The sequence below is a fragment of the Eleutherodactylus coqui genome, chromosome 4, assembly GCF_035609145.1.
Source record: "Eleutherodactylus coqui strain aEleCoq1 chromosome 4, aEleCoq1.hap1, whole genome shotgun sequence".
NCBI classification, from domain to species: domain Eukaryota; kingdom Metazoa; phylum Chordata; class Amphibia; order Anura; family Eleutherodactylidae; genus Eleutherodactylus; species Eleutherodactylus coqui.
The window spans coordinates 108,576,289-108,591,497 of record NC_089840.1 but is presented as its reverse complement, the minus strand read 5'-3'; the positions used below and the strand labels follow the sequence as shown (position 1 = coordinate 108,591,497).

Here is a 15,209-nt window from a genome sequence, read left to right as displayed (position 1 = left end):
TTATCAGAGAAAGCTGGTTGACTGCATATTGTTATGCTTTTGCTGTGCATTCTGAGCCCTAAAAGGCAGAGAACGTGTAATCCAAGGTCAATCTGCTTGTGACATGCATCCCTTTTATACTTGCAGATTTGAAGAGAGAAGCCAGCATATGTCACATGCTGAAACATCCACACATTGTGGAGCTCTTGGAGACATACAGCTCTGATGGCATGCTCTACATGGTCTTCGAATTGTAAGTTTTCAGCTTATTTATCTGTTGCTCCCCTTTATCTCCTACAAAGGTGAATTATTAATGATGTGTCAAGTTCCTTACTTCTAAGAATGCTATATCTGGACAGATGTGCTGATCTCTTCACCTTGCTCAGTTATTCATTTAACGGAGAGGGATGCAGAAACTGGAATCTGTTTGCATTTAGCAGTAAAAATGGTGAAGAGGAAGAATGTAGGACACTGAGGTTATGGTCTCTGCCTCATTAGGACTTTTTTGGGCAAAAATCTAACTTCATCCTTTTTTTTAATATAGTATGTACCCTTCTTAAAGCATTCCACATACAATCTCTGGACACTTTAATTTCAGCATTGCTTTACCATTGTATAATATAGATCCCAACTTTGCCGGACACACACGCATTGTCTACACGTAGTCAGATATTTTGAAGGGCGCGCTGCCCCATTTATCAAAACTGTCTAAAACAAACTTTCATGGTTGCACATAGCAACCAATCATTGGCTATCATTTCTGAAACTGCTGTGGTAAAATAAAGGCTACACTCTTGCTACTAGGGACAACAAAGACAGTTTCTCTAACAAAGTTTTGATAAATGTGGCACTAAATGTTGAGCCGTCATTATATATGTTACAATGGAAGCGGACGGTCTGTGAACGTAAACTAAGTGTCATTGATGTATACCTTTTTAACCCATTACGGACCAGGCGGGGTAAATATACGGCGCCTGGTCCTAGGTATAAAACCCTGCCGATAGTAAAATTACAGAGGGGCTTTAAGCCTACTGGCTGTGCAATCAATAAGAGGCAGGGCAGGTTATCAGCTGTTGGTGACAGCTGATAACCCTGAGGAGAAGGCAGGAGGGTTTTTTAACCCTTTCTGCCTTCTGCTTCCCCGAGTACACAGTGCTCAATGAGCTCTGTGTACTCAAAAGGGAAAGTAAAAGTGTAGCTTTCACTACCGGAGCCGGAGGGTCATGTGACCGCCAGGGTTCCCTGCTACAGCAGAGCTGGGGGGTCATACTAGACACTGGCCAGCTCTGCCAGTGACTAATGTCACTACAGAGGTTGTTTTCCTATGGATGCCACAGCTACAGTGGGAATGTATCGAATAACAAAATGAATGTTCCCTAGAGGTCTTATATGATGTCATGGTGGTCATAGATAGTAAAAAATTCCATACATAAGTTGAACAATATTACAGAATAAAACACCAATAGATACAATATAATATACAAGAAAGAAAATAACACAAAGCCAACACCAACCAAAATCGTCGCCGTACGCGCCCCGTAAACCAAAACCATACATATTATATATCAAAACATCCAAAACAAATATTGAAACCCGATCCCGTACTTTATTTTAGCAAAAGTATACAAAATGTAAAAAAATTCTAAAAAAATTATTTTAACATTTATAGTTCTATTTTTTATTTTTTATTTTTTTTAGCATTTTACCCTAAATAACACTAAAAAACAGGGGAAAAAAGTCAGTGAAAAAGATATTTAATAAATCGCCCTATATGTCACGGAAGAAGAAACACACAGCAAAAATAATTTTGGTAGCTAAAGGAAACAAAAAACAGCAGTAAAACCGCCACGTGGGTAAAATCCCTAAAAAGTGTCTGGTCCTTAAAGGGTTAAAATAATCAGTGAATGTGTGTCCATTTTTCCTGAGAAATATTTTTAATGGCTTCTTGACTATATTGTGTGTGTATGCCCTTACTCACTGAATATGTGTATAAAATATATATGTATATACGTGTATAAAATATATGAAATGGCATATTGATTAACTTATTTTTTAGCTTTTCAGTGTGCTAACCATGTTCACTATACTCAATTAATAATGGGTTCATTACGGCGCCGTGCTATTACATAGCTTAGTGACCTTCCTGCAGTACATTGCAGGACAGGAAGGGGTTAAGGTGATTGATTTTAATGTGATACCATCAGACATGAATACCCTTTTAAATAAGTGAAATCCATATAGACCACTAAAGAAGTGTAAAACCTGACACATGCCACGTGAGTGTGTGGAAGGGGGGGGGGGGGGTACTGTGGCTTGCCTGTTATATTCAAGTACTGCCCTGCATTCTCTGAGCAATCAGTTATATTCAACTCCCCTACAGGAACATGGAAAAAGTTATTTAAAAGTCAAAAACAATATTGGTTAAAAACAAACTTTTCATGCACCTTTTCCCATTTTTTTTTTGTAGAAAGGTTAAATGAGAAAATTCCTATTTGGTATTACAGCATCACTTACAATACAGAATAAATGGAACACATTTGTATCCTGCATGCCAGGCACTGTTTAAAAAAAGAAGTAAATACAAATAAGAACTCCAGTTTGTCACACAAAAAACAAGCTCACTGATCACTCCTTGGAAAAATAAAAAAATGTTATGGGTCTAATTTTTCAAGAAAGGGTTTTCATTGTGCCAAAGTGGGAAAAGAAAAGTAATTCTGGTATTTGGTATCTTCTTAATCGTAACAACGTACATTTTATGCTGCATTGTAAACACTGTCAAAAGAGAAGACTGAATTGATGCATGTTCATTCTGTCCCCCCCCCCCCCTCCCCCAAACAAGCCCTGGTCATGTTAATGGAAAAATTCAAAGTGTTCGTTGGAGATCAAAATCCTCGAAAATATCAGCTTGCCCTTTAAATGTTGGTTTTTTTTTTGTGTTTTTTTATATTCATAACCTATCCTCGGGATAGATTCATATTGGTGTTCATAGCCAGAAATGTAATTGGTGGCTTCACTCCATTTATTTCAAAAATAAGGAATGAACTTAAATACAACTTTAATAATTTTATTAATGATAGTCTTGCTCTGGCGCAAACACTGCACCTCTGTCTTAAAGCTGGGGCTATACAGTGACTTTGGCCACAGGACCTGTGTCATGGCTAAAGATCACAGCATAGGTCTGCAACATAATGAAGTCAATGCAGTCTCACTGTGGCCTGCAACTTATTGCAACCCGCCTATCACTCCAGTGCTTTTGCCTAGGGCTACATAGTGACTTTGGCAGCGACACAGGTCATGTGACCAAAGATTAGTGTACTGTTTTACGTAGCTCTGCAACATTACCGTGTAATAGAAATCAATGTAGTTTTGCAGCAGATCACAAGAAGTCCAGCATTATTACATTTCTTGAGATGTGCCGGTCACTGTTTCTTTGTGGCATCCTATGAGCCACGACATAACATTGGGGGGATTTATCACCAGGGGAATTTGACACAGATTTTCTGGCAGCTTTTCTTCCCTTCTCCAGTTAAAGATGCAACAAATGTATCAAATGTTGCATGCTGTTGATAAATCTCTAGCCTGTTTACAGATGTGGAGTCCTTTTGTATGCCCCCCAGTTACTGGAGTGCCATTGCAACAACTTTGTGTTTTAAAAAAAAAAAACTCCACTCAAACCCTGAAAAGTTGAGTGAGAAGTGCAACGTCTGTTCTTTATGGCAAAAATCAGTAGTATATTTATTGCACGTTTATTTGCACCAAAAAAGGCACCATCTATAGCAGAATTCTGCTACAATACTAGTATTAAATGTGCCCCTTTGACATTTTTATATGTTACTATGTCACAGGGTTATACTGCGATCTTTGTCTGCACGACCCATATCACATTCAAAGTCACCGTGTATCCCTAGCCTTACTCTTCATCTGATGGGTACTATTTGGGGGATCACATTATGTGCAGTTACCCAAAATAACAAGGTACATGTATATGAGCCCACAAATTACTGATAATCCTAGAGGTTCCCAGCATCTCAACACCTTATGATCAGTTGATGGCCAAGGGGTCCTTCTGGCAAAATATTTTATCCCAAATAGAACACTTTCGCTGTACTTTAATTGTACCTTCATGAGTAAACCTCATGATGGCGAGATCTGTAGAGATGATGTATGAATGCAAGTTGTTGAGTCTTCGTGAGGCTAATTAAATGCGTAAAACTCCGACAGACCTCGCGCTCCAGAACATGCAATTACCCCGCGCATGCAAGATGTTTTTGAGTCAAACCCCGTTCGTCACTTCAGGAAAGTTGCGATCCTCCAGCGCGGCTAAAAGCAAGGATCAGCAAGTATTTGCCCTTGTTTTCAATGGGAAGCCTTGCATCGCGCTCGCATGCACCTGCACCCTGTGCGATGCTTTTGCCGCTGCCATTGAAAACCATGAACGAGGTGTTCAGAGGGGACCGCCCAAAGATCGGAGATGCCATTATTTTTTTCCCACGCCGTGATGTGGGGAAAATCGCTCATGTATATAATCGCATTCAAAAAAATTGGGATCATATTTGAGCCTCTCGCAATGCACAAATCTCGCACGATTTTTGGGGCTGTGTGAAAGCAGTCTGATGAGTTTTGAAATTGATCTGCTTTTCCAGTCCAAGAGCGAAATTGTCAATTGTCAGTTTGTGCAGCTCCCAAAGGCAGCAATCAAGCTTAAAAGCGTATTCTCGTTTTTAGTAATTTGTGGAGTATCGATCAAGATATAAATGTCTGATGGGTATTCAACTTTTTGTCCTCCCACTTATCAGGGCAACATGAAAGCAGATGCTTTATACTCTTAAGAACTATGATTTGAGAAAAGCTTGCCACTCCCGTTCTGGCATGTTGAACAGGAGATTCTGAATCCCAGAGATTGCGGCTATACTATAAATATCTCATTGGGTAATACCCCTCTTCAGGACCATTCCGGATAAAACGATCGCACTGTATTATGCCTAGTCTGAGAGGGTGATGTATAATATAGGAAGCAAATGGATTTTTCATAAAGATAGAAGCAAAACTTCATTATGTAAAGGCAGGTTTAAAGAGCCATTTCAGTAAAAAAAAAAATAATAATACATTTATTATGTAACTAGCCCCTCGTATGTGTGTATATTTAAAGTCAGCTAGTATTGCCTTGTTTAGTTATTCCTTTCTACAGTGTCCCACCAGCAGGCAGAGATGGTAAAGGCTCAGGCTGCTCATGTGATGTTGTGCTGATGCATCATGGGATTGATAGCACAGAGTAGTAAAAGAGAAAGCAGGGAGCATCTCAGATGGAGCCTTATAAATACCAGACATGAAGCTACACTGCATGGAAAAGACTGTAGCATACATAGGATATACCCAGAGTGTGACAGGCAATCAGGTAAGGGCATCAGGGATGGAAAAATGTGCTTTTGCTGGAGTAGCCCTTTAAATGTTGCTCCTTACGGTGACCACTATTATTATTGGCTGGATGCAGAAGCAAATAATTGTATCCTGAGGCATATTATATAAGCCTCTAATGTGTACTTCTGCAAGAATCTGGAATGAGGCGAACTAAAAACTATTTTATATGGCGTCTGTAGCTTACCATTCCCTTACTGAGCTGAATTCCTTTGTGCCATGCTATTTTTATGCGTACTTCCACACCCCTAGTGTATATGCTTTGCCATTTATTGTGGGTTTTTTTTCTTTATTCCACACTTCATAAGTGGATTTGATTGCTTCTGCAAAAGTGCCGTCAGTTCAAATTAACTCCGTGTATTTAGCTGAAATGAATTGCTGGAAAAATAGAACCTGAATAACAATTGTTACTCTACATCAGGTCACTTTGGTCATATGGATAGTTGTTCCTCTTTTATGTCTCGAGCAGACAGCTGTTCCTCTACAACCCCAAGTAGTTAATGAAATATTTAGAGCGCTTAGGTTTAGGAAAGGAGTCTTCTTTTAACCCCTGACAACTCTACAGCCTCTAACTGCCTTTTCTTACTCTTATTACAGCATGGATGGAGCAGATTTATGCTTTGAAATAGTAAAGCGAGCTGATGCTGGTTTTGTGTACAGCGAAGCCGTTGCCAGGTACGTAACTTTATTGTATCTACAAAAAGCCGGGATGCCTTTCTGCTGATTCCAAACAGTTGCCATTAACTCTTGCTGTAGCTAAAAGGGAGCGGCGCTCTTTAAATATCTCCATATGTAGTACTATTACAAGTCTAATGCCATAGATCTAAATGAAGGCCATTGTTTTTAAGGTATGTGTGTTTTTTATTTTAATTTTTTATTTGATTGGGTATTGTCATTGCTGTTCACCAATGTAACATGATAAAGGAATGCTAAGCACATATGTGACATTGAGGATGTTTAGAGGGACTGTCACCATTTGACAGATTCCGAGTTACCTGTACGTATTTCTCTACTTTTCTGTGCTCACAGATTGCCTATAAGACAGCAATATACAGAGTTTTTAGAAGGAAAAAGCCAGACTGACTTGTGGAGCTAGCTTTTCCATGGTACATTTCTATGCTGCCCTGACTTTTTTTTTTTTTTTTTAAATGTACAGTAAGTGCTAAAAACTTTTTTTATTTTGCGGGTATATGAAACTATGTGGGATTTTTTTCTTTTGTGTGTTTGTTTTTTTTTTTTTTGTGGCTGAGGGGGCAGCATATGTAATTTATGTAGAAAAAAAAAATATTTTCTAGTTTTTATCAGAAGACTTCTCTTTGGAGAGGGAGTAATTCTACTAACAAGTGTTTTTTATATTGCATATTTGCCATTGCATTTGTTTGTTCAATTAGTAAAAGGGACATTTTAACTTTTAACACTTGGAATTCTTGAGACTACACGTGTAAGGTGGCAATGGTTTCCAATATTGAACCTCAAAAACTCGGAGCAGATCTCACCAACTACAGCTGAGGGATGCAGCAAGACCATACATGGGGCATGCTTACACTCATGCATCCTTCTGGCAATTGGAGGAACTACATACATATTCTGCTGCATCCAAAGCCTTGGTTGTTGTGATTATGTATTTGGCTGCCAGATTTGCAAGTGTTGTAAAGTATGTAAAGTTCTAAAGCCCCATTTACAGTGATAGATGATCTCTCAAAAGTCGCTAAAATGACAGTTTGTGACAGTTTTGAGCAATCATCTTTGCATACTTTATAGTAGCTAGTTAGCTACTGTAGAGGTATGCAACCGGAGCAGGACGTAGCTGCTAATAGAACAGTACAGCTGTTTTTCATAAGCAAACAGCTGTATTCTTCTCGGCACTGTCTGCCAGTGTCCCCGCTATGAATTCACAGCGAGACACTAGCAGAGAGAATCTGATCAGCGCAGCCGGCTGTGATAAAATGGACTGCTCTGCTGATAACAGCTGATCGCTCACTTCTAGCAAGATAGAATTCAGCAATCAACGGCTCGTGCAGGAAAACTGCACGATGTCTTTCAATTTAGACAGAACGAGAATCGCGCAAAAGACTGCTTTGAGCGCTCTCTTCCACCCCCCCACCCTCCCCCGTGATTCTCGTGTCTAAAAGAGCCTTATGTATGCCCTGTGCTAAATCTAATGAGTCCTTAGTGTAGCCTATTTTTGTTTTCTGAATTTTCTGTGTTCGTCACTGTGCAGTTATTGACGGTGGGATGTGGTTTCCAGAATGTAATGGTAATAAGCTTCATCAAAGTATGGTATTTATGGTCTGCTTCATTACTCTCTGATAATCCTAGAAAATATTGAATTTATAATCACCCACATAAGTGTGCTTACTTGAATACGAACACATTGATATGCCAACTGGCCATCTGTGCACCAATTGGAACCTTTTCTAAGTTTCTCGGATGGTGATTCCCCCTCCCCCCATCTCACCCCCTCTGCTTCTTTAACCATTTGTAAAAAATGGGTTATTTGGAAAAAGGAAATGCACAATGAAGACCCCTTAAAGGGTTACTTGTCTTCCCTATTCTAAGCCACCCATATATCTCCCAGCTGTACTATTCATTTCGGGTGCTTCATTGCGTGACATGCCTTTCACATGTCATTTTTAGTGTTTGGTTCGTGTTGAGAAAGTTGAAGAGTTACTGCTTTAATTCTCCTTTCAGCGCTTTCAGGCATTTTTATATGTATCTTAACCCTTTAGTGACAGCCTGTTTGTGCCTTAGTGACGGAGCCAAATTTTGGAAATCTGATGTCACTTTAACATAGAATAACACCGTAAAGGTTTTGCATATCCAAGTGATTCTGACATTGTTTTTTCACCACATGTTGTACTTCATTTAGGTTTTGTGTATATTTTTTAAAAGGGCCAAAATTGGGAAAAATTTTGAAAAAAATATAACTTTTACACATTTTCAACTTTAATATCACAAGTATGTGCAAATATACTATACAAATTTTCAATAAGATATATTTCCATCTGTTTACTTCTGAGCGCACATTTGAAAAACTTTTATTATTTTTTTTTTTAACCGTTTAGGAGACGTACAAATTTACCATTAGGCTGCCTGTCCACGGGCGGGTTTTCACTGCGTTCCCGCGGTGATAATCCGGATGCATGAGCGTGTGTCATCGTCCCCGCTTCCCCCCCACAAGCGGAGAATGATTGCAATTCTCCGCTCGCGGCCAGCAAATCGCAGCATGCTGCAATTTGCCGCGATTCTCCGCGGTCAGCCTATCTGTCAGATAGACCGGCGGAGTTCCGTCTGCCGGCTCCTGCTCCTGGGAAGCGGCTCCGCAAGGCCCATGGACAGGCAGCCTTACTTATCAACGTTTTGAGGAACACTTTGTTTTTCTACACGAAGTCAACATTACAGAGGCTCCTACCCTGTTTCCCTGAAAATAAGACCTCCCCTGAAAATAAGACATAGCATGATTTTCCAGAATTTTTGAGGATGCAAAATGATTTTTCAGGCTTTTTGAGGATGCCTGAAATATAAGCCCTACTCCAAAATTAAGACCTGCTAACAGATAATTTAAAAAGTCAATTTAAATAGTGTCCAGGTAGCTATACATGTAAAAAAGTTAAACCTTTTTGAACAAAAATTTATGTAAGACACTGTCTTATTTTCGGGGAAACACGGTAGGTGTCAGGATGATAGATACCACAACACATCAACCCATTTTAAAAACTACACCCCTTAATGTATTCACTGAGGGGTGTCAGGAGTATTTTGACCACACAGGTTTTTTTCAGGAGTTACCGTATATACCGGCGTATAAGATGACTTTTGAACCCCGAAAAATCTGCTCTGAAGTCGGGGGTCGTCTTATACGCCGGTAATACCAAAAAAAAAAAGTGTAAAAAAAAAATCATTACTCACCTCCCCCGGCGTTCTGTCGCGCTCCGGCAGGATGTCGCTCGCTCCTCGTCCCCGACGCAGCATTGCTTTCTGAATGCGGGGCTTGGAATCCCCGCCTCCAGAAAGCTAATACACACGCCGTCAGCCAGTTACAGCCATTCAATGAAAGCATTGAATGGCTGTGATTGGCTGAAGGCGCACGTGGCTTCAGCCAATCGCACCCATTCAATGATGTCATTGAATAGTGTGATTGGCTGAAGCCACGTGCGCCTTCAGCCAATCACAGCCATTCAATGCTGTCATTGAATGGCTGTAACTGGCTGACGGCGTGTGTATTAGCTTTCTGGAGGCGGGGATTCCAAGCCCCGCATTCAGAAAGCAATGCTGCGTCGGGGACGAGGAGCGAGCGACATCCTGCCGGAGCGCGACAGAACGCCGGGGGAGGTGAGTAATGATTTTTTTTTTTTACACTATATTACCGGCGTATAAGGTGAAAGTTGGGGGGTTGTCTTATACGCCCCGTCGCCTTATACGCCGGTATATACGGTAATAAAATTTACAGGAGAAAAAAAATTTCTTATTTTTGCAAACATGTCATTTTAAAGACATATATTTTTTTCTAAAGTGCACATGATAATCAGGATTGACACCACAAAATGGTACCCCCTGTTTGTCCTGTGTGGCCCTAATATTATGTCCGTATGCACAACGGGGCTCAAACCGAAAGGAGCAACCGGTGGCTTTTTAGAACAGACATTTTGCTTGAAGGTAATTGAGGCCCATTACCCACTTGTAGAGCTCTTGAGTGACCAAAACGATGGAGAACCCCCACAAATGACCCCATATTAAAAACTAAATCCCTTAACGAATTCCTCTAGGGGTGTACTGCATATTTTGATCCCACAGTTTTTAAATGAATCTAAGCAAAGCAGAAAAGAAAAAATTACAATTCTTATTTTATTGTGAATTGCCATTTAAAAAAAAAATTTTATTTTTTTTTGTACAGCACACACATGAAAGAAGATTGCACCCCAAAAGGGATCCCCCTGTTTGTCCTGTGTTCAGAAACATACGCGTTGTGTGCACAATGTGGGCCCAAACCGAGAGGAACAGCCGGTGGTTTTTAGAAGAACATAAATTTTGCTTAAACATGTTTGAGGCCCCATTACCCACTTGTACAGCCCTCGAGTGGCCAAAACGCCAGAGAACCTCCAAAAATGACCCTACTTTAAAAACTAGACCCCTTAGATTCATTCAAAAAATGTGGGGTCAAAAGATGTAGTACACCTCTAGATAAATTTGCTAAGCAAAGCAGAAGAGAAAAAAATGACTCATTTTTTTTTGGGTTAATGGAGTCATTTAAAAAACAGTTTTTTTTGTACAGAATACATATGAATGAAGACTTGTACCACAACATGGAACCCCCTGGTTGTCCCTTGTCCAGAAACCTACCTATTGTGGCCCTAATCTTATGTCTGTATGCACAACGAGGCCCAAACCGAAAGAAGCATCAAACTTCAACTGTCTTAACTTTTACGTGATCGCCATTATCCGTTGGATAGCGGCAATCACGTGACCAGGGGCCACTCACCGTGTTCCTCAGTCACTGCTCCAGGCTCTTATCTACCTTTCGTAGCCAGGAGCAACGAGACTTTACATTTCCCCGGCCCTCCCTAGTTTTTGCGCTTACGTCTTGACATTTTGGTGACGGCACATGTGCCGAAGTTGGGGAAAGGTCCACAGATAAAGATTCTGTCGAGGGACATCACCGGAGGCCTTGGTAAGTAACTCCACCTCCCCTAACGGATTGGATCCATGACGGGAGGTGAAATTTATTTATTTTTTTTTTTTTTAACTTTTAGGTGATCACCGTTATTTATTGGATAGCTTCGATAACGTGACCCAGGACCGCGGCCCCCATAAAATCTCCAGGCTCTCTGCTACATTTGGTAGCCAGGAGCAGGAAGATTTTGACCCATGGCCCCCCCATGACAGCTCCATGTTAGCATGTTTTTACATCCTCTAGGATTAAAGCCCACTTAGCTAGGACGTAAAAACACTATGGGGCCGTCACTAAGGGGTTAAAAAATAGATGTTTAATGTTTTTTCCGGCGGAATCTATATTTGGACTAAATTGGAGATTTATGAAGATCAACTTGCATTTTATCAGCCCATGCTCACTTCCGTACCAGAAATCCATAATTTGTCCACCTGTACCTTCTAGTAACTCTGACTTTATGCAGAAGCACACAAGTTTTATCTTAGAGAATCGTGCTGTATGACCCCATTTACACTGACAGATGATCGCTCAAACAGTTTGATTGACAGTTTTGAGCGATCATCTTTGCATACTTTAGAGTAGCTTAGTAGCTACATAAGCAAACAGCTGTATTCTGCAGGCTTACAGCCTGTGCCCCGCTGTGATTTCACAGCAGTTCACAGGCACAGAGAATCTTATCAGCACAGCCGGCTGCGCTGATAACAGCTGATCTCTCAATTCAAGCAAACTTGAAGTGAGCGAGGAACGACTCGTGCACGAAAACTGCATGATGTCAGTGCATTTAGACATAACGAGAATCGCTCAAAAGATGGCTTTGAGCAATTTTTGAGCGATTCTCATTGTGTCTAAATGGGCCTTAAGTCATGTTCCAACATCATGCTGTGTTATAGTTACGCTTTTTGAGTTGTATTAGGTCTACCTCCATAGTCTCACCTATGTTCTCACATATTACCATATTCTCTCACATGCCACCATACAGGATCCGTTGATGGATCCTATTTCTGGTGTTCATTGTGTGATAGCTCTCAGTAAGAGAAACCAAGTAATCTTGTAGATATATCTTTTAATGGTTAACAAAAATACACATGTTATAGCGAGCTTTCAGACCTCACTGGGTCCTTCCTCGGGCATAATGGAACAAATCTAAAGACTTATTTAATAAATACACATGATCACATGGGAGGGCAGGAACATGGTGACCTTTGCACTAAACAAATACCAGTGTTCATTATTTAGCCGCCTCCCTTTGCAAGGGCTTTTGGAGAGAGATGTAGATTAGATAAGTCTTCCTTTATCTTTTATAGTGTTCTAATGAGACTTTAGATGTCCCAAAATGTTTCCATAATCTGAACAATATGTACTTTTACATAACTGACTTGGAATACAAATTGATGTATTTCTAGTGCTACAATTTATTAAAGAGGATTGCAGCTGTCAGAAATCAGTGGTTGATCAGTTATCACCATGGAATTTTGTAATTTTTCATTTATTTATTTTTTTTACAAACTTGTCAGTTTGTTCCCAAACAGAGTTTAGCAATTTTTTCCCCTACAAGCTTTTTAGATTTATCAGTTGTATTAAATGTATCTCTTGTAATCACTGTTACTTAGCTAGGATAAACAAAAGAAGAAAATGAAATGTTCTGGTTTTTGTTTTTTTAAACATTTTTTTCTCATTATCAAAAACAAAAGCCTATCTTATCCATGTCACACATATTGCAATTTGAATACACGCATATACATAGTCTGTATCTCATATATTTTGCCAAAACATGAATATATTATTCCAAATATACAAGGGAAGTATGAATATTCCTAATTTATGAGGACCATACGTAAATATGTATGATCAAATCTCCATGCACATTAACAGCTAAAGTACAATATAAGCAAGGGTGATGTGTTATACCACTTCCATCAACATCCTCATGAATCTTCTACATATTTATCTGTGTATGTACACACGTGTAGATATACATATTAAGATAAATATAAAAAGAACATAAACCTTTTAACTTCTAATAAAAGGTGGAAAATTACTAGTTTCATCTTTGTTTCTTTAGTTCAAGAGGACATTAGTTCACAATTCAACATTTTAATTATCTCCCGGAAAGCGATTCTCCCATATGATCAGAGACCAATAACTGTTATTTTTAATTTTCCCAAACAGTTCACTTCATTTCTTTATCTCCAATCTTTCTATTTGCAAAAGATATTTTAACTGGTACTGGTGCATCTTGTCTTCACGAGGAAAAATGGGTGGAGGCCTGGGATTGTCCTCGGGGGAAGATATAGGGTATGCCCACAGCTGCTGATTGGCTGGGCTCCTGTCTCCGCTGGCCGCTTTCTCCGCTGTCGTCCTTCTGGCATGTAAGCTCCCCAATGCCCTTCTTTCTCTGCTGCAAGTGGCATGCTTGCTAGCGGCGATGTCTGCTTTCTGCCATGTAAGCTCCCTGTGTGGCTCATTTGGCCGCTGCTAGCCCTGTTATTGCTAGTGTCGCGGTCATTGTGGGTGCGCTGGGATGCCATCTCAGCTCCACTACAAACCCTATCCGCATGGAGGAGGCAGCACGGTAGGGTCCTGACCAGCGGCATTATGAGCAAAGAGGCAGCAGAGTGCCGCATGGAGGAGTAACAGCAACCGGCGCCTCCATCCGTGCAGCCATGTGAGAGGAGGGCCGGATTCAGCGGGGACTGAGGACCCCGCCGGGGTGAGTCGCAGTGCCCGAGGCAACAGGGAAGAAGGGAGACCTCCAGGGACAGTTGCAGCAGGCAAGGGAATAATGGGAGTCACAGGGGGGTGGTGAGCAGAGATAACACCCCGGCGTGGGAAAGAGTGACAGGGTCGCTAGGAGCGGAGATGGGATGCCACTGCTGGGAAATGTGAAATGGCAGAGGCTAGGAGCAGAGATTGTAGTCTGGCAGGAAGCTTACATGCCAGAGGGGCATGTACAGCTGTCAGTTTGGACCTTCCCTACTCTTGTACCTGGCCAACTCATGTCTTCACCCTTAGTTCCAGTGGAGACCAGATGCACCAGTACCATTTTAACTGTTGTAAAATATCTGACATCGCCGGGGGTTTAGCTTGTAACCTATTTAACAGCAAGCATCCTTTGCTTGTTTTAAGAATAGTGTGTAACATGTTAGAATCTTTTGTCCGGTCAGGTAAAGAGTGAAATACTCAAACTTGTGGTGATAACTGTATAGAAAGCCCCCCAATCTCATGTACAAGTAATTGCGTTTCTGACCAAGACGTTCTTATTTTGGGGCAATGCCAGATACCGTGCAACAAGGCAGTTTTGGGTTGAGAGCATCTAGGGAACGCCTGCAATCTTACCGGACCTTTAGGATGTGGGGGAATTTCAAAGCCGTATAATGTTGAAGTATGTTTCCTGCCATCTTTCATTTGTAATGGCTTTTCGTACCAAGGCCCACCCTTCAACTATCCCCTGAGGTATCTCTGGGTTCCGAAGTTCCCGTAGCCATCGCTTGAACACCCAATCCTTAAATTTCCTGTTTTAAAGGGAACCTGACATTGATTCTGAGGCAATTAAACCAACTATAACCTATGCAACACGGAAGTGTTGCTTATTCTCAAACTCATTTTATTTAAAAAAAAAATTGGTTAAATCCTACCTAGTAAAATGATTTTTAAACTTTTCCAGTGCAGCATGCTAATTCTGCCAGAGCGGTCTGGTGGGTGTACCCAACAGTCACGGCTGCTATAGTAGGTCTCTTAACGCCACTCCTCACTGCCAGCGTGACGTGGATGATCTACCAGACGTCATCCACAGGGCCATTGAAATCTCACGCATGCGCCTGCAGATTGTGGCCCTGTGCATGCGCAGTACATTTGGCCCTTTTTGTGTGCAGGTTCGATGTTCGCACACATAATATTTCAGTAACCCTATGGATGACATCTGGTACGGCATCCAGGTCACATTGAGGAGTAGCATTATGGGATATACTCCGTCAACAGAGCCTATCCGGCCCGCCACTGGTCAGAGTCAGCTTGCAGTGGGGGGAGAAGTTTTTAAAACATTCTTCCAGGTATAAATTAATCACTATTTTTAACAAAATTGGTTAGAGAATGAACACTTCCATGTTGTATAGATGTACAGTATTTGGTTTAACCCTTTCCAATCCAC

General features: G+C 40.8%; 1 protein-coding gene across 4 annotated transcripts in view; it reads left to right on the top strand.

The window, feature by feature from the left end:
- The window catches only part of CASK (calcium/calmodulin dependent serine protein kinase), a 268,122-nt gene that overhangs the window by 86,475 nt on the left and 166,438 nt on the right, over positions 1 to 15,209 (top strand). For all 4 annotated transcript variants that reach the window (XM_066599973.1, XM_066599972.1, XM_066599971.1 and 1 more), the window contains exons 3-4: positions 127 to 232; positions 5,992 to 6,069. In XM_066599973.1, the coding sequence (XP_066456070.1) occupies positions 127 to 232; positions 5,992 to 6,069 (184 nt within the window). The remainder of the gene's footprint in view (positions 1 to 126; positions 233 to 5,991; positions 6,070 to 15,209) is intronic.